This window comes from Bos indicus, chromosome 25 (genome assembly GCF_029378745.1).
Source record: "Bos indicus isolate NIAB-ARS_2022 breed Sahiwal x Tharparkar chromosome 25, NIAB-ARS_B.indTharparkar_mat_pri_1.0, whole genome shotgun sequence".
NCBI lineage: Eukaryota > Metazoa > Chordata > Mammalia > Artiodactyla > Bovidae > Bos > Bos indicus.
In genome coordinates, this window is record NC_091784.1 from 12,547,745 (window position 1) to 12,568,395 (window position 20,651).

Here is a 20,651-nt window from a genome sequence, read left to right on the forward strand (position 1 = left end):
CCAGAGAAGCCACTGCAGTAAGGCCCGAGCACTGCCCCCAGAGAGTAGCCCCTGCTCGCCACAGCCAGAGTAAAGCGAAGCCTAGCGATGAAGGCCCGGCACACAAAAAAGGAACGGGGAGTTCCCTCTGGTGGGCCAGGGGTTAGGACTCTTCACTTTCACTGCTGAGGGCAAGGCTTCCATCCCTGGGTCCCTGGTCAGTGAACTAAGATCCCACAAGCTGTATCACACAAGCCAGCCGAAAAGAGAGAGAGAAAAAACCAATCAAGTACTGACACCTGCTTCAATACAGATAACCAAGGAAACATCAAGCTCCGTGAAAGAAGCCAGTTACAAAAGACCACACATTATATGATTTCATTTACACAAAATGGCCAGAACAGACAAATCCATAAACACACAAAGTAGATTAGTGGTTGCCTAGGGCTGGAGATAAGGATGAGGGGGGAGGGATTGAGAGAGGAATGGTTAATCTGTGGGAAAGGAGGCTTCTTTAGGGGCTGACGAAAACTGCTCTAAAATTGACAGTGGTGGTGTTTGCACAACTCTGTGGGATATACGAAAAGTCATGGAATTAGACACTTTAAGTGGGTAAATTATAGGATATGAATTAGATCTCAATAAAGCTTTTATTAAAAAAAAAATAACTGGTGGAAGTAACTGTAGTTATTGGATGGTATTAAATGCCAGACAGTGTTTTGAGCACTTAAAAGTTTTATGAAACGCCTACCATAGTGGTATCCTTGTTATCTGCATTTTACAGATAAGGAAGCTCGGCCACTGAGAGAGAAGTGCGTTGCCCAAGGTTACCCAGTCAGTAAACAGGGGATCCCACATGTGAATCTGACTTCAGAGCCATGTCCTTAACAGCTGCACGTGCGCACAGAAGTGCGCTGGTCACCGCAGGACTCGGGGCCCAGCGCAAATGCCCCCCAGTAGGGGACAGTTCAAACACACGCCGGTATCTCGCCCAGTGAAAAGAGTGATGCAAGTCTGAAGCCGATGCTATGGAGACAATAGAAACGACAACAGATGCTGCGCTGCTTTTTCCTTCCATCTGCACAAAGCACTCTACATGCAAGTGTACATAAGCTTGACAACTTTCTGCTACTTTTCATGAAAAATTAATAACTGTGGGCTTCCACTAAGAAGCAGGTCAGTGTTGGGGTGGAACACTGATGTTCCCCACCCCCGCCCCAGAAAACCTTTTGCATGCGTGCGTGCTGTGGTCGTTTCAGTTGTGTCCGTCTCTTTGCGATCCTATGGACTGTAGCTCACCAGGCTCCTCTGTCCATGAGATTCTCCAGGCAAGAATACTGGAGTGAATGGCCATGCCCTCCTCCAGGGGATATTCCTGACCCAGGGATCGAACCCAAGTCTCTTATGTCTCCTGCATTGGCAAGCGGGTTCTTTACCACTGAAGCCACCAAAAACCTTTTAGTGCTGTTTGGTTTTCTGAACCACGAGCAGGGCAGGGACTATCTAATACTATTCTGGTTTTAGGGCAGCCTTCTCTAACCCACCCAATCAGGACTGCATCTGCTCACGGCACCATGCCTGAAATCACCATGGCTTAAATCACGAAGACTACTGTTTTATTTCATTTGTAGAGCTTTTCACTTCCCTCTCCTCTCCCTAACTATAAGCTTCCCGAGGACAGGCATGGAGTTTGTTTCTTGCTAAGCGGTGCTGGCACAAAAGCAGACCCTCCACACATACTTGCTATTATTGATCAAACAAACAAGTAAACGGATTAAGGCTGAATTACCCGACTTCACCTGCCAACGGTCAAGGGCACAAGCAGTGATGGATGGAACAGGAAGACACTTGGCTGGAAAGCCCCAGGATCGGGAACACACTGTGTCAAGGAGCCTTCAGTGGAGCTCAAGAAAATGATTTACTCCTTCAATTAAAAACATTTGCTTTCATCTAGTCCCAGAGAATTTACGGCACCATAATCCTTTCCCTCTCAAATCCTTTCCATTATCTTTTCCTAATTAATTGAGGTACGTAAATTCGTTTGATCTAAATCTTTGCCAGCATAAACATTACTCACGTGGTGATTCTGCAGCACATTGCTGGCTGATCAAGTTTAATCAGGTTCTACCGGTTTTTAAATTATACATGATATTAGACAAGATTCATTTAACTCTGTATCTAACAGCTACAACTTATTACATTGGCTGCTCCCAGACATTTATAGCAAATCGATGTTGAATCACTACTATGAATCAACTTATTGTTGCTGTTTAGTCCCTAAGTCGTGTCCAACTCACTGTGACCCCACAGATTGTAGCCCGCCAGGCTCCTCCATCCATGGGATTCCCCAGGCAAGAATACTGGAGTGGGCTGCCGTTTCCTTCTCCAGGGAATCTTCCCGACCCAGGGATCGAAAGCCTGTCTCCTGCACTGCAGGTGGGTTCTTTACCACGGAGCCACAGAGGGAAGCCCGTGAACCAACTTAGGATACAACTAAGAAACTGTTTTGACACAATAGGAGACTTTGGTATGATATAAAATATACTTTGATGTATTTTTGGCAAAAAAAAAAAAAAGATTAAGGAAAGTATATTATCCAAGTGAAATTTCTCAAGCTGTTACCTTACAGATCAATACAAAATCTCTTCACAAAAATATTTATGGATTAGGACAGCAGTATTTCACCCAAATAATACACAAAGAGAGAAGCAGTAAATTTTTTTACACAACTCAAATAATATATGGGGAGCAATATGTGGAATTCCAAACCTGCAGACAATTCTGGAGGTTATGAAACATGCATCTGCAGTGGTTTGAGCACTGAAACGTGCTCCCTTTCCCAGCCTCTCATTTTCATTTCACATTCTGATCACTTGACCAATTACTTGGGAACTGAATTCCTTCGGGATCACACTTCTTTTTCATATTTCATTTACTTGGAGATAATAGGCCCATTACGGAGGTGAAATGTCCCAATTCCAGAAAATGAGTGTTTAGAGCAAAAACAATGAAAGGAAAGGTTAAATATTCCAATCGGCTAAGCACAAGCTAGAAAGAGGCTGGTTTTGTCTACGCTGCATTGGTGTGCCAGGGACTCTGTACGCTCCGGGAGCACCCCCTGGCCACCTCAGGAGCCCCCGAGGATGGGCGGAGGGTGGAAGTGGGCTCCGGAGCTGATCTGCTCATTGGCCTGCACTGCTCAGAGGGCTGGCCTGGTGTCTCGGAGCAGACTACTAGGGGTGTTTGGTCTAAAACGCTTCTACAATCATGGTCCGCTACAAAGCAAAGAAGTAGGGATCCAACCTGAGAGAGAGGTGTGCTCAGTTGCTCAGTTGTGTCCGACTCTTTGTCACCCCATGGACTGTAGCCCACCAGGCTCTTCTGTCCATGGGATTCTCCCAGGCTAGAATACTGGAGAGGGTAGCCATTCCTTCCTCCAGGGGATCTCCCTGATCCAGGGACTGAACTCGAGTTTCTTACGACTCCTGCATTGGCAGGCGGATTCTTTACCACTGAGCCAGCCAGGAAGAGAGGTAGTCAGTCCCTAGAACAGGGGTGGAAATCCCAAGATGACAGCTGTGAAGCTTAGAGAACAACCAGCCAGGAAACAGAGGGCTCTAGGAGAAATTTCTTTAAGAAGCTGAAACCGATAGCATGCCTAATATTTTTAAAGGTACTGACATGAAATGTAAGCCATTCTAGCTCTGGGAGAAGGTATTGAGGTTGAACCAGTATATTTAAAAACTAAGAGAAAGCATCCTCAGATGGCAGACAAAAATGAGAGTACTCTGATCATAAGTGATTTCTGTTCCTTGGTTCCTTATTCCTCTGTTGAGTCATAGAGCCCATGAGGAAAAAAGCTTGTTTTAGATCTCCCCATTCCAGTCTCCAAAGCACCTGTGCAAATACACTGGATTTTGCCTAGTCTGACAGGCTCGCTAGTCAGATAAGCCTATTCATGGACCTCACACCCAGGTTACGACTCTTACTTTTAGAAGTCCCCTTGTTGGACATCATATTACTTAGCGTCCTGGAAGGGAACCTCATTAAAGTTTCTTTTAAATCCAAGATTTCCCAAGGGACTTCCCTGGCAATCCAGTGGTTAAGACTCTGCACTTCCACTGCAGAGTGTGTGAGTTTGATCTGTGGTTGGGGAACTAACATCCCACATGCCATGCAGCGCAGCCAAACAGAAAAATAAATAAATAAAAATTTAAAAAATAAAATCCATCTAAGATGTTCCAGAAAAAGCTGTGATCCTCTTAGACACAGGGGTGACTTTGTTTCTTTGAACAGTTTCTTTTCTGCCTGGCCACGTCTGAGTGCAGTAGCATCAGCTGTTTCTGACTCTTTGCCACCCAAAGGACGGTAGCCCGCCAGGCTCCTCTGTCCATGGGATTTCCCAGGCAGGAATCCTGGAGTAGGTTGCCATTCCCTTCTCCAGGGAATCTTCCTGAGATCTTCCAGGGATCGAACCCACTTCTCCCACATTGGCAGGCGGGTTCTTTACCACTGAACCACCATGGGAAGCCCCTTTGTCTGGCTAACCCTCCATCTCATCAACCACAACAGCTCTGAGGACCTGCCTCCCTCCCTCCAGCCCTGACTTCCTATGTGAACTTATATTTTCTCTGGTCCTGATTGGTTGTTCCTTACTTATATTTTCCCATTGTCTGTTTCTGTCTGCTTTAAGCCTTCTCAAATGCTTCCTGGAACAAACAAGCAAGTAAGACAAGACTCTCTCAATTTCAGTTTTTGATCCAAACACCGGAGAGAAAGCATATGAAAGGGTTTTGGGTTTTTCCCCCCTTAATCAAAAGATGACTGTTAACTAGCTCCTGTTATTCAGCTCATTTCAAGGAGTAATCAAATGTCCACATTTTCCTAGCTACAACTAAGTGTTGTAGCCCTTAATTAAAGGAACAGTTTCTGCCATCGAGTTTATACTTTGGTCAATTATACGACCAGTCAGACAAGAGTATGTTCACAAGTATACATGGATAAGGGCTCAATCTGGGATCCACAGGGATCTGTGCACCTACATGGGAGAAAAAAAAAATACATTTCCACTGACCTCTAACCGAAATTCAGCATTTCCTCCTACCATGACGTCAGGCAGAAAACCACAGAGGTATTCATGCTCCTGTGACTCTGAAACCAACAGAAATCACGAGGGCTTTTCACTTCCCATTACAGTTGTTAACAATACCTCGAAACGCTGCTTAAGCCAGCACCACTTTGAAAGTATGGTGGTTATTAACCTCGCCATTAGACTGTGTTCTGTAAAAACAGATCAACAAAGAGGCATGTATTTCTCTAGCAAATAAATTTTAAAATATTTTGATGACTGTATTTCAAGATAATTTGTTTCTGTGAAATTACATGCATTCTATTCTATGCACTTAGAACACTTTTGTGAGAGGTGATCCAGAGGCTTCACCAAGCTGCCAAAGGGGTCTGGGCACAGCACAGGCTGAGATGTCCTGACTCTGGCAGCAGGCACAGTGCCTCTGCCATGAGGCCCCGTGGCAGACCCTGGCTGGGGTGGGAGGACGATCACGTTGCTTCAGACCACAAACGGCATCAGAAACAACTTTGCAAGTGATGATCTCAGTTTGCTAATGAGTAATATTGGGTCGATTAGCTCGAAGCACTTTCAATCAGCTCCAGCAGAAGGAAGGCACTGCCATTGACTGCCTGGGTTTCTCAGCAGCACTGATCATGGCCACGGAGGATCCCAAGAGTCCTGGGCTAGCTGACTGCTCCAGGTTGCCACCGTCAACTGTTCAGCTGAATACAACCTGCGAGAAGAGCTGAGGTCGGCGGCCCGGCCCGGCCCAGGGCCTGGTGGTATTTCCACTGAGACACATCACTTTCCTGCATCCAAAACAGACCCCCCTGTAATGTTTCGATTAAGTCACGTGGTAAATTGCCTTTAAATCATGGTGTTTCTTAGAGCCTGGTATAGACACATAAAAATAACAACATAAGGATAATTATACAGCCAAGGAACTAAACATGAGTTAACTGCTGCTGCTGCTAAGTCGCCTCAGTCATGTCCAACTCTGTGTGACCCCAGAGACGGCAGCCCACCAGGCTCCCCCGTCCCTGGGATTCTCCAGGCAAGAACACTGGAGTGGGTTGCCATTTCCTTCTCCAGTGCATGAAAGTGAAAAGTGAAAGTGAAGTCTCTCAGTCGTGTCCAACTCTTCGAGACCCCACGGACTGCAGCCTACCAGGCTCCTTTATCCATGGGATTTTCCAGGCAAGAGTACTGGAGTGGGTCGCCATTGCATTCTCCTTGAGTTAACTGTGCTTCTTTTAAAAAACAACAGGAAAAAATCCTACTGTAAGAGGAACAAAAGGGCTCCCGTCCAGTGGAAACTTTCTGAGTATCTAGGGTGTGGTAGGCAGTGCGGGCAGAGATGATGTTGCACAGAAGAGATGCTGCAGAAGAAAGTGTGGCAATCCCTGAGAGGGGTCCTCCCAGGAACTGCAGAGCCAACTGCCCAGTGTTCACACACTGCAAGTGCTGGAGCAGGTCTCAAACCAGCCGATCCGTTTTGACTTCAAGCATAAAGAACAGCCGACCTGATCACACAAGAAGAATCTCTGCTGGCAGCACTGTTAAGATGATCACTCCAGAGGAGAATTGAGAGGAGAGAGGAATGCAATGAAATTGCATGGATGCGATGCAGTTATTAAAAGCCTGACATAAGCCTCTGTGTATCAACGTAAAAGGATTTTCCTGGTGGATGCAAGGGGAAAAAGCAAGGCACTGAACAGTGTATACAGAATGATGACATTTATATAAGACCAGGTTGTTCAAAAACATGCATACTTCAACTATGGTGACCCCATCGGATGGATCTAGGTGGGGGTTACACAGTTTACTATACTCACAGATACATTATAGATTTTAAATCTTTACAGAAAGAACACATTCACATATTGTTTGTGTGTTACCAGTCACTCAGTTGTGTCCGACTCTGTGACCTCATGGACCGTAGCCCGCCAGGCTCCTCTGGCCATGGGGTTTTTCAGACAAGAATACTAGAGCAGGTTGCTATTTCCTACTCCAGGGGATCTTCCCGACCCAGAGATCGAACTCACGTCTCCTGCAGTTCCTGCACTGGCAGGTGGATTCTTTACCACTACGCCACCTGGGAAGCACCACGTTACTTGTGTAATTTAAAAATCTAATAAAATAACAATAAAACAGATCCACAGCTACCTGAGTTTCAATCCTACAAAAGATGAGAATGATCAAAAATAATAAAACTTCATGTTTCCAAGTGTCCCTTATTTCTAGGTCAAGCACAAGCTTTCGTATGTTTCATTCACTGATGTAGCACAGGCATCCAGAACAGTGCCTGGTTCAGAGCAAGCATTCAATGCTGCTGCTGCTAAGTCGCTTCAGTCGTGTCCGACTCTGTGGGACCCCATAGACAGCAGCCCACCAGGCTCCCCCGTCCCTGGGATTCTCCAGGCAAGAACACTGGAGTGGGTTGCCATTTCTTTCTCCAATGCAGGAAAGTGAAAAGTGAAAGTGAAGTCGCTCCGTCGTGTCTGACTCTTCATGACCCCATGCACTGCAGCCCACCAGGCTCCTCTGCCCATGGGATTTTCCAGGCAAGAGTACTGGAGTGGGGTGCCATTGCCTTCTCCGAAGCATTCAATAGAGATGTGTTAAATAAGTGAACTGATTACTCATCTAATCCAGAAACTGGTACCTGGTACCTACCATGTGCCAGTCACTTGCTAAGGACTCTGGGAAACATACAGTGATTCACTGGACCTCCGTTCATTTGATTCACACCCTTCGCATACCCACAGTGCTGGGTGTGAGATAAAAATACACACCAGTGCATACATACATCTGCTGCCCTTTAGGAACAGACAACTCGGCTTGGGGGAAGGTGAACTGTAGAGGTTGGAAGGAGGCGATAAAGCCTTTTCCCAACCACAGCCTTAATCCTGGCTTTGGTTTTCCAAAGTGTGCCTCTAAGGCTTTACTTATCAGTCTGTCTTGTGCCAGAATTACATTCACGTGTTTGCGCCTGCCCAGCTGGGGGAAAATGAACACCAGCCTTCCTGGATGGTGTGAACGACCGGAGGACAAATGGCTTATTCTTTGCCTGATGCCAAGCATGCCAAAGCATTCCATCTTGCTATATTGCCTAGTTCCACCCATTCATCACGGAATCAGAGATCTGCAGTGGGGAAAGAATCTTGACAGTCATTTGGCCAGGGCTACTTGTATCTGGACCTCGGCCCAGCCCTTCACATCTAATTTAAGATGGTGTGTCTGTGTGTGTGTGTGTGTACATTAGTTGCTCAGTCACATCTGACTCTTTGCAACCTCATGGACTGTAGCCCGCCAGGCTCCTCTGTCCATGGGATTCTTCAGGCAAGAATACTGGAGTGGGTTGTCATTCCCTTCTCCAGGGGATCTTCCCAACCCAGGGATCGAACCCGGGTCTCCTGCATTGCAGGCGGATTCTTTACCACCTGAACCACCAGGGAAGCCCCTAAATTAAGGTGAGGGGCTACCAAACCAGATGAAATAGAATCTTCCAGGTCTCGCGGGAAAACGCAATTCCACATGTCAGCAGTTCTGCTGTTCACTTGCATAGTGTCCCCACTCCTAATCACCACGCCACTGGTCCCTATAACCCTCCAGCCTTTCACAGCCGTATCTGCAGAAACCCAGTCTTCTCTACCTTGAAGTGAAGACTTTTCCACCTAAGTGGATTATCCTGCAGTTACCTGTAGCAAACATCATCTTTGTGCACGGACCCTCTTTTTCCATTTGTCAGAATCACTTCCAAATTCAATTTCATTTTCATATTCAGTCACTCTGGTCCCAATAGGAATGGTCCCCAAACTTCAAATATAAGTTGCCTGGGAACACTTTCAACTTTGAAAATAAAGTGTGGCCACTGTGCAATGGGTGTGCAGAGGTGAACTTGGGAGACGACATTAAACAGGAGGGAAGGAAGAGCTTTCTGCTTCTAGTGATGAAAGGTTGCTTTATCTATAAATTCCATAAGATCAACACTGCAAGTTCACACGTTCTTATATAAAATGCTTTGGGCCAGAGCTGATTTGAAAACTAGAGTTGCTTTTTGTTTGGGATTTTTTTTTTTTTTGGCTGTGTGACATGTAGGATCCTACTTCCTCAACCAGGGACGGAATCAGTGCCCCCTGCATTGGAAGAGCAGAGCCGTAAACACTGGACTGCCACGGAAGTCCCCAAATCTAGTTTTTCAAACTTAAAATAGCAATACCAGGCAGAGTGTGCTGTGTGCTCAGTTGTATCTGACTCTTTGTGACCCCACGGACTGCAGCCCCGCCAGGCTCTTCTGTCCATGGGATTTCCCAGGCAAGAATAATAGAGTGGATTGCCATTTTCTTCTCCAGGGAATCTTCTCAACCCAGGGATTAAACCTGGGTCTCAAACCTGGGTCTCCTGCATCTCTTGCATTGGCAGGTGGATTCTTTACCACTGAGCCACCTGGGAAACTAGTATGCTGCTGCTGCTGCTGCTGCTAAGTCACTTCAGTCATGTCGGACTCTGTGCGACCCCATAGACGGCAGCCCACCAGGCTCCCCTGTCCTTGGGATTCTCCAGGCGAGAACACTGGAGTGGGTTGCCATTTCCTTCTCCAAGGGAAACTAGTATAGCACTTATTAAACTAATGCTAAGAGTCGGACACATGACTGAGTGACATCACTTTCACTTTTGACTTTCATGCATTGGAGAAGGAAATGGCAACCCACTCCAGTGTTCTCACCTGGAGAATCCCAGCGACAGGGGAGCCTGGTGGGCTGCCGTCTATGGGGTCGCACAGAGTTGGACACGACTGAAGTGACTTAGCAGCAAGGCAGGCTGAAAGACAATAGTGAAAAAGCTGGCTTAAAACTCAACATTCAAAAAATGGAGATCAGGACATCCAGTCCCAACACTACATGGCAAATAGATGGGGAAACAATGAAAACAGTGACAGACTTTATTTTCTTGGGCTCCCAAATCACTGCAGATGGTGACTGCAACCACAATATTAAAAGACACTTGCTCCTTGGAAGAAAAGCTATGATAAACCTAGACAGCGTATTAAAAAGCAGAGACATGACTTTTCCAGCAAAGGTCTGTACAGGCAAAGCACTGGTTTTTCCAGTAGTCATGTACGGATGTGAGAGTTGGACCATAAAGAAACCTGAGCACCGAAGAATTGATGCTTTTGAACTGTGGTGTTGGAGAAGACTCTTTGGAGTCACCTGAACTTCAACAAGATCAAATTAGTCAAATCCTAAAGGAAATCAGTCCTGAATATTCATTGGTAGGACTGATGCTGAAGCCGAAGCTTCAATACTTTGGCCACATGATGTGAAGACCCAACTCATTAGAAAACACCCTGATGCTGAGAAAGATTGAAAGCAGGAGGAGAAGGGGATGACAGAAGATGAGATAGTTGGATGGCATCACCGACTCAAAGGGTACGTGTTTGAGCAAACTCCGGGAGATGCTGAAGGACAAGGAAGCCTGGTGTGCTGTAGTCCACGGGGTGGCAAAGAGTCAGACATGACTGAGCAACTGAGAAGGCGATGGCAGCCCACTCCAGTACTCCTGCCTGGAAAACCCCATGGATGGAGGAGCCTGGTAGGCTGCAGTCCATGGGGTCGCTAGGAGTCGGACACGACTGAGCGACTTCATTTTCATTTTTAACTTTCATGCATTGGAGAAGGCAATGGCAACCCACTCCAGTGTTCTTGCCTGGAGAATCCCAGGGATGGGGGAGTCTGGTGGGCTGCCGTCTCTGGGGTCGCACAGAGTCGGACACGACTGAAGCGAAGCAGCAGCAGCAGAGCAACTGATGACAACAACAACAACAACACAGGCTTGCCTCATTTCATAAAAATGTAACAGAAGACTTCAGAGGCTGAATCAGTTGAAGAGATACCACGTAACAGATGCCCCTGTGAAGGTCAGTAAACAAAGAACTCTTCAAGGAGACTTTGTACTGAGGGAAGAATTCCTCCCCATTATCTGTTTCTTTGGTTAGAGCCCTTGTTACCAAACAGGGACAGACACGTGCGTTAATAACAAGTGGTTGCAAAGGCTGGAGGGAGTCTCCTGTGCTCTAATGGTATCAGCACAACCCCATTTGCCGGCTTCTCACAGTAACTGCTGAAACCTAACAAGGCTCCTGGGGACGGCATCAGCAGGTCGATGCCTCCACGTCAGGAGGGCCAAAGAAAGTCACCCTGGGCTCAAAAGTGAAGGACTGAAAAATCAATGGTCTCAATATTGGTACAGGTCTTCATTTGCTACTTATAATGTGGTTTATCCCACAGAGAAGCTTTATAAAATAAGAAAAATACCAAGATAACCTAAAAGATGCCAGCAGAATGAAAACATATTTCAAAACTAAATACGCTTCGTCCTGACTTTCTTAGGCTTTTTCCTGCAGGCTTGGCACCAATAGTACCTCTTAACCATCCTGGGTTCTGCACTTTCCTTGCTAGACTCCATGCTCTTTGGAAGGGCTGGTCTCTCATTTCTAACTATTGCATCCACAGCGTCTAGGGCTATAAACTGGCACTTAGTTTGCAGACAATAAATGTTTGCAGATGAATGGATATTATGATGGATATTTAGAATGAAAAAACATACTGGGACTTCCATTAGAAAAACCATTACTTGTAAAGTTTTTTTTCTCTGACTTGAACTTAAAACTACTTGGCCCAAGATAATATTTATGGTCGATTTAAAAGTATGTTCTCTGATTTTATTTGCCTATTAATATATGCATTTGATAATTAACAATGGTGCTAAGCGGTCAAAGCAAATAATTACTTTTCTAGTGTCTGCCCCTGTGTACGAGCTAAATGAGGGGGAAGCCACCAACTGCATATTAAAAAATGCAATTAAATGCAAAAAAATGGTAATGAGTTTCAAAAACGTTCTGTTTAAGCCTCAGACCACAATATTCAGAACAGTTACAGTCCTTTCACTGGCTCAGTTACCATTCCACAGAATAGTCCAAATCTTCAAAACAGACACGAATTCTCCTCGGGTCACACTGAATATAAAACCAGTTCTCAGAAGTTTGCCAGTTTATATTTTCGAGGTCTTCTGACCAACTGGTAGGGTTGACCATAAAAATTCCATCTTTACATTTACTTATGCTCAGTACACTTTATTTAAAAAGCAATGTAATCACATAGAATGCTTTTATTTTAAACCTTATTTTGAAAAGACTGAATACATTAACATAATTCAGAAAAGTCGGTAAACATCCACAAGAACATGTTATATAATCCCAGTGAGTCTCATAATATTCTATTTTCAAAGGAAAAAAAAAAAAAAAAAACCACTGGACAGAAAAGCAGTAAATTTGGAATCTGTTTCAAGTGTCCAATAAAAGCAGAAGTTGCCTCACTGTGTGGTCCGGACTGAGAGCTCGAGCTGATGCTACACCATGTATTGGGCCAGACGGGTCCAGACAAACCAGCTGACTGCAAATCAGACCATTTGGAAGTGGCATTTACCTTGTACACTAAGACTCTTGAGTCCTGCTGTGATTTCTAATTCCTTTTGAAACTGGGGTGCTCTGTGGTCACTTTGGACCCATACGATCTCAGCACAGGGGAACCCTCAGCCAAGAGTCACCAAGGGTGGTCAAGTTCATTGGCAGCTAAGAATTTTACCTCTCTACAAAACTCAGCACCATCCTGAAAACGCATTTCTGTGCCAAGCTGCTGAGATGCTCGCATGCACAGAGGTAGAGAGTCTCTGCCCTGTGCTAGGTTGCCCCAGACTATTGAGGTTTTAGATTTTAACCGCCATCAATGAGTTCTGGATTCAGAAACTGAGGCTCTAAGGAGGTGAGCAGGGGACTTCCCTGGTGGTCCAGTGGTTAAGAATCCTCCTGCCAACACAGGGCACACAGATTTGATCCCTGGTCTGGGAAGATCCCACACGCCTCAGGACAACAAAGCCCGTGTGCCACAACTCCTGAGCCTGCGTGCCTAGAGCCCACACTCTGCAAAAAGAGAAACCTGCACACTGTAACTAGAGATTAGCCCCCGCTCAGGGCAAGCAGAGAAAGCCTGAGTGCAGCAACGAAGACCCAGCGCAGCCAGAAACAACAACTAAAATAAGGTTTAAAAACAATAAGGCAAGGGGTCTGGCCAAGTGTCCCCAGCGAATCAGGGGCAGATGTGGAGCCGGCATCTCCACAGACGTGGCCACATGAGCCCTAATGCAGGCCTTGATCCAGCGTCTTGTCATCCCCCTTTTCCACCCAGTGACTGTAGCCATGAAGTTAAAAGACGCTTGCTCCTCAGAAGGAAAGCTATGACAAACCTAGACAGCATATTAAAAAGCAAAGACATCACCCTCGACAGAGGTCTGTATGGTCAAAGCTATGGTTTTTCCAGTAGTCATGTATGGATGTGAGAGTTGGCCCATAAGAAAGGCTGAGCGCTGAAGAATAGATGCTTTTGAACTGTGGTGTTGGAGAAGACTCTTGTGAGTCCCTTAGACTGCAAGGAGATCCAACCAGTTCATCCTAAAGGAGATCAGTCCTGAATATTCATTGGAAGGACTGATGCTGAAGCTTTTCCAATCCTTTGGCCACCTGATGTGAAGAGCTGATGCACTGGAAAAGACCCTGATGCTGGGAAAGACTGAAGGCAACAGAAGGGGACAATAGAGTATGAGATGCTAAGAGAGCATCACCAACTCCATGGACATGAGTCTGAGAAAACTCCGGGAGATAGTGGAGGACAGAGGAGTCTGGTGCAGTACAGTTCATGGGGTTGCAAAGAGTTGGACACAACTTAGCCACCAAACAGCAACAACAAAGAGGACAGGCTGCTTCTCCAGGGGTGACATCACTGGGTCTCCCAGGGGGAGTCAAGGACACGAGTATGTCCACAATCGTGACTTTGTGTAAAACAGGAGCCAATGGAGAATGTGGGAAGGTCTGAGGGTTCTCCCTGCTGGCCACACTCCCTGGACTTCAAGGAGAGTGATTCTGGGCAGCCTCTCTTCCAGCCTCACACGTTCACCCTGGGTTGCTCTGGATAGGTAGGCTGCCGGACAAGAGAGCCCTGGTGGGGAGGAATGAATGCACCCGGGCTTACTATAGACGACCTTGGCTTCTAAAGGCGCTAGACGTCACAGCAAGACTTGGGGACTTCCCTGGAGGTCCAGTGGTTGCGACTCTGTGTTTTCACTGCAGGCGGCACAAGTTTAATCCCTGGCCAGGGAAATAAGATCCCACATGCTGCATGGTGTGACCAAAAAGAAAATGATAAAAATAAATAAATAAATCATAGCAATACTCAAAGACTCTGGGTTTACAAGGTAACATTAGCCAAAAACAAACACCCACAGCAGCCGCAGCATTTTCTGCAATGGTGTTTGGGTCAACTCTGCTCAGTAAACAGAGACCAGGACAAAGATGAGAGTGATCGGAGGTGCCTGCTCTGCCTCCCAGACGAGCAGGGGTGGTTTCCGCTTGCTTATTTATACCTACTCACTGGGTTTTCTCCTTGCCTGGAGAGAATGATGTCAGAGTAGGAAAGGGAAATTTAAAAAGGAGGAGAGTTCTAGAAGGCATCTGTTATGTTCTTATTCCTAGCATCTCACTTTTTCTTGAAGGGAATCGTCCTGTTCTGACCACCTGGCTGCCATGGAGTTGCTCTCATACCCTGGCTTCATGGGGCTGTGTGAACTAGACGGACATTGGTCTGGAACTTCGACTGGGCCATCAAGAACAAGACACTTTCTTTCTGTTGTGGTTTCAGTTAGAAGGACATAAATCTAGAGCTCCCAGGCACCACTACCTAGAGAGTGCCTGCAGGAGAATGAATTCAACTCAGAGGAAGGCAGGGCTGAGCGAGGGAGAGATGGAGTCCTGATAGCAACTTCTCAGCCCCTGGATCCAGCCATTCCTGAAGCCCAAATTTGCCCCTGGACTTTACAGTACCAGAAAGTAACAATCCCCTGGAGAAGGGCGAGGCAACCCACTCCAGTATTCTTGCCTGGAGAATCCCATGGACAGAGGAGCCTGGTAGGCTCCAGTCTACAGTGCTGCAAAGAGTTGGACACGAAAGAAGCAACTTAGCACACATGCAAGGTAATACAAACTTAAAAAAAAATTAATCCAGTTCAAGTTAGCTTGTCATTTGAAACTGAAAAAGCATGAACAAAGACAGGAGAAATAAAAGCATAAGAAGGAGGGAAACGAAAGGAGAAGATTATGTTTATGGATGTGGGATCCGAAAGCAATTCAAGTTTGTCTCCTATAAGTGAAGAAAGGTGACACATGGGAATCTGTTCCATTTTCATAGGAAGCACAGATAATCAGAACCGTGGGCTCTGCCTTATTACTGTGATTAACCTTGCCGTATTCTAAAACTAAAATGAGTGTGTATTTTCTGATATTTGACGATCTTGCAACCACTGTGAAGAGAAAGGAATGAGCCGTTACTGAGCAGAGATGTCTTTTTAAGAGAGATCTTTTTTTTTTTTTTTTTTTCGGGAAGGAGATAAGATCACAGCGACAGCCCGAGTCTTACCTGGCATGGCGTGGACGAGGTCCCCACAAAGAACAAAGAATTTGGGCTTGGGGTTCAGTTTGTTGATGGCCTGGACTGCTTGCTCAGCCAGACGGATCTCCTGTTCCCACTCATCACCACCGTTGTCACAGTCCCCAGTGGCCCAGGCCTTCATCAGTCCAAACTGGGGGTCTGCACCTTGGATGAAGTAGAATGGGCCTTTCCATTCCCTTTCCTTTTCTTAAAAAGAAAAAGAAAGAAAAGGAGAGAAGAAATATTATAAAATCTGTCAGGGAAAGCATCCAGGTTATCATGCAAGTGGATACAATATTTTTCTTAAATTAAGTAGGTCATTTTAATAAGCTGCTGTTCAAACATACCATTTTCCTGTCATCAGCTAGAGGATTTTGATTTATACTAATTATGCCTGGGACCCGGTGATTCCCAAAAGCCGGGAGGATAAAAAAAAAAAAAAACCACGTGGGCTGTTAACAGTCACGCAACCAAGCTGTTTCTTTAAAAACTAGATGGCCAAGATGAAGCACAGAGGTATCACAGAGGTTTAGAGCATATTAATGTTCAATAGTTTTTTAATTAGAATTTAAAATACTGCAAGTTGAAAGTTGCCAGAAGTATTATGTTTAAATGACTAGGTGAAGTGCTGTCAAATCTTTTAATGGCACAATCTGCGCTGTTTCAAGGGATGTGACAGAAATTTAATTACAAAACTTGGAGTTCAGAAGCTCTGGCTATCTGGTTGGAAAGGCAATGCCAAAAATGAAATCTGAGTCAATGTGGGGGAAAAAAAAAGACGCTAACATTTCCAAGGCAGCGTGATGTGGGCATAGGTGAGGTGTGAGGCTGTGGGTCAGGGTCGGGGAACCAGAATCTTTCATCCTTTATATTCTTGGAAAGCACTTATATTACCTGAAGGTAAGTTACCAGACTGCACTGCCTACTGGTTTTGCCAAAGCCTCAGGGGCCACAGGCCTCTATCCTAATCTGCCAGCAGTGTCTGCATCTGCAGAGCTAGAATGCCCATCAGTGGGCACAGAGGTTTCAAACTGTGATTTCAAACTTCTTTTTGGCCACAGAATCCTTCCTTCAAACAAAATCACACGTGGCAGACCAATGTTGAAAACACATAGCCTCCTCTGCCCAAATGGGCTCTGGGAACAGAGCAGCCTGAACACATTTACTCACTCACCCACCCAGATTTTATCCTCGGCCCAGAATGGTGACACGACCTGCTTGACGGCCACCAGCCATCAGCTGCAGGGACAGAACTACCCTGTGACCTTGAGACGGTCTTCTTCTTTTAAACAAATGACTGTATTTTGCAGGTGAGCTGCAAAACGGCATTTGCTCTGGAAGTTAAGAGGATACTAGAATTTGCAGAAAGCCCCCTGGCATCATTTCACATCTCTGTGTTCATCTCACTCGTTTACTCAACATTTACTGAAAGCCCACTGTTTGCCAGGCCCTGTGTGACGTGCTGACACACGAGAGGACCAAGACAGGTGAGGTCCCGGCTCTCTCGAGCTTAGTTCTCATGAGGAGAGGCAGCAGATAAGGACATACATGGAGAGGGTAGCCGGAGGGTGCCAAGGGCTCTGCTGAGGATTAAGGGGGAAGGTGGCGCAAGTGGCAAAGAACCCACCTGCCAATGCAGGAGATGTAAGGGATAAGAGTTTGATCCCTGGGTTGGGAAGATCCCCTAGGGAAGGGCATGGCAACCCACTCCAGCGTTCTTGCCTGGGAAATCCCATGGACAGAGGAACCTGGTGGGCTACAGTCCACAGGGTGGCAAAGAGTTGGACATGACTGAATTGACTTAGTACAGCACACAATAGCTAATTTAAATTGGATGCACTGAGAAGTGGTGTCATTTAAGCTGAGATCCAGATGTCGCACACAAGCTTTTAAAATTCCATGGTCACCTTCCCACCCACCATGACTAGCTTACTATCATCTCAAGAGTGGATCTCAGGCTTTAGGTCTCCCTTCCTTTTCTTCCTCCTTTTCCAGAGCTTAAGAAGACAAGCATGTAAACAAACAAAACTACCTATACATACTCGGCCAGAACAAATTGTATATGTGTGCTAATCTGCCGGTTCCTGACCTACAGCTCAGAATCCTAGCTGTTCAGTCAACTCACCACTGACCTGAACTCAGTCTGAACAAGGACTATGAAACCCTGTTGCGTGCATCCCATTGCCAAGGACAGCAGCTCAGCACTACCACAAATTTGACTCACATTCATTGAGCCCTTACTACTCGTGGCAGAATGAATCCAGAATGCTCCCAAAGACCCCTGAGTCCTGATATTCACATCCCGTGTGATCTCCTCCCCTTGACTGTGGGCTGGACCTGGACCTGCTTAGCAACTTGCCTCTAATAAGCAGAATACAGTTACGGGATGAGCCTCCAGAGACTATGCATATCCTGGGTATGCTGTGAAAACAACCTCAGTGCTCCTTGATGGACAAAGAAAATGTGTTTACACACAGGGGAATATTATTCAGCCCTTATATTGCCATTTGGGACAATATAGATGGACCTGGAGGACACCAAGCTAAATGCAAGAAGCCAGACACAGAAAGACAAACCCTGCATGATCTCACTTGTATGTGGAATCCAAAATAGTCAAGTTCATAGAAGCAGAGAGCAGGGTGGTGGCTTCCAGGGGCTGGGGATGGGGGTGAGGAAAACAGGGTGGTGATACGCTCCAATATTTTGGCCACCTGATGCAAAGAGCTCATTCACTGGAAAAGACCCTGATGCTGGGAAAGACTGAAGGCAACAGGAAAGGGGGCAGCATCTCTGACTCAGTGGCCACGTGTTTGAGCAAACTCCAGGAGATAGTAAAAGACAGGGAAGCCTGGCGTGCTGCAGTTCGTGGGGTCGCAAAGACACAGACATGATTTAGTGACCAAACAACAACAAAGTTTCAGTTATCCAAGATAAGTAAGTTCTATCTTCTATACAGGTTGGTGCCTACAGCTAGCAATACTGTATTAGAGACTTAAAAGTTGCTAAGAAGGTAGATCTTAAGTGTTATCATCACACACACACAATAACAAAAACAACAAAATAAGGTGGGCAGGAAGAAACTTCAGGAGGAGATGCACGTTTATGACAGATGTCTATGGGAGTGATGGTTTCACAGGTGTAAAGTTATCCCCCACTCTCTGAGCTGGACACACTCAATATGTACAGCTTTTCATATGTCTTCACACCTCAGTGTAGCGGTTCTGAAAAGGAGAGATTAAGCAAAAACAAAACAAAAGACCCTGCCTTCCATCTTGCTTGCTCTCCCTCACTCTCTCTTGGAGCGCATGTCCTGAAGGGAAAAGGCTCCCAAGATGAGTAGCCCAAATGTAGCAAGAGACTGAGGGAGGTCTCTGGCCAACACCCTGTGAAGACCCGAGCCCTCCCCATGCAGCAACCTGAAAGGAACGGAAACTCGCCACGGGCACGTGGGTGCCCCTGGAAGAGGATTCGCCCTGGCAAGCTTCGGGATGAGACCACACCCCAGGTGACATTTGACAGAGCCCTCCTGAGACCCTGCAGCAGAAGGACACAGCTAGGTTGCACCCAGATTTCTGATGGGAAATGGGAGATAATGTGACTTAGCTGCCTCAAACTGCCAAGTTCCTGGGGTAACTTGTTAACATACATCAGGACTTCCCTGGTGGTCCAGTGGTTAAGAATCCACCTGCCAAGGCAGGGGATCCCTGGTCTGGGAAGATACCACATGCCACAGAGCAACTAAGCCCGTTTGCCACAGCTACTGAGCCTGTGCTGTAGAGTCTGGGAACCGGAACTACTGAGCCCACGTGCTGCAACCCCTGAAGCCTGTGCACCCTAGGGCTCTGCAACAAGATAAGCCACCACAATGAGAAGTCTGCGCACCACAACAGAGAGAAGCACCCATTTGCCGTATCTAGAGAAGGCCCGAGAGCAGCGACAAAGACCCAGTGCAGCCAATAAGAAAAATAATAAAATTCATTTTAAAAATATCTGTTACACAGATCAGATGTAGAGGGCCAGGAAGGAGTCAGCGACACTTCTTCACAAGTTGAAGGTTGGTGTCCTGAAAAAAACTGAGATTTTGACTTGTGTTTTAAAGTTCATTGTTGGCACTGTTCATTCATTCTACTTAAATGGTAACCTTTTTGTGCTGATGAATGCTTTTCACTGCTTTTCCTGTTTCTGAGGCAGTTTGCAAAGTGGTTTAAACTGGATAAATTAAACAGGGAGGGGGATGATCCTCATCTGAAGGTTGGGGCATAAATCAATCTGCTACAACAAATAAAATTTATAAACAGTTTTCTACAGTAACATTTTGACAAACATAGTTTTCTATGACAAATAGTCATAGTCCTGGAAAGTCAGTAGTCTTTGGAGGTATCAAATCTTTCATTGTTACTCGTTTACTTAGTAAAAGCTTAGAATCTCAAATTTATGATGACAAGGTGCGAAATAAACAGATTTGATCTAAAATAAAGGAAAGCTCACATGTCACTGTTCCATCTACCTTATCCTTCTCATAAAGGCAATCCGTTGATTCAGGGCTCTGCGTTCTCAAAAGCACCTGGAGCCTCTTAAAGTTCCTGCCACAGAAGTCTGTGTGGTCTTTGGTCTCGATTTTAATCAAGGCTGAATTAAAGATACTTGAGGCTGGTAATGTCTCTGCTTTTGAATATGCTATCTAGGTTGGTCATAACTTTCCTTCCAAGGAGTAAGCGTCTTCTAATTTCATGGCTGCAGTCACCATCTGCAGTGATTTTGGAGCCCAGAAAAATAAAGTCTGACACTGTTTCCACTGTTTCCCCATCTATTTCCCATGAAGTGATGGGACCGGATGCCATGATCTTTGTCTTCTGAATGCTGAGCTTTAAGCCGACTTTTTCACTCTCCTCTTTCACCTTCATCAAGAGGCTTTTTAGTTCCTCTTCACTTTCTGCCATATGGGTGGTGTCATCTGCATATCGGAGGTTATTGATGTTTCTCCTGGCAATCTTGATTCCAGCTTGTGCTTCTTCCAGCCCAGCGTTTCTCATGATGTACTCTGCATATAAGTTAAATAAGCAGGG

General features: G+C 45.9%; 1 protein-coding gene across 3 annotated transcripts in view; it reads right to left on the minus strand.

The window, feature by feature from the left end:
* The window catches only part of CPPED1 (calcineurin like phosphoesterase domain containing 1), a 137,847-nt gene that overhangs the window by 94,022 nt on the left and 23,174 nt on the right, over window positions 1-20,651 (minus strand). For all 3 annotated transcript variants that reach the window (XM_070779682.1, XM_019988262.2, XM_070779681.1), the window contains exon 2: window positions 15,574-15,792. In XM_070779682.1, the coding sequence (XP_070635783.1) occupies window positions 15,574-15,792 (219 nt within the window). The remainder of the gene's footprint in view (window positions 1-15,573; window positions 15,793-20,651) is intronic.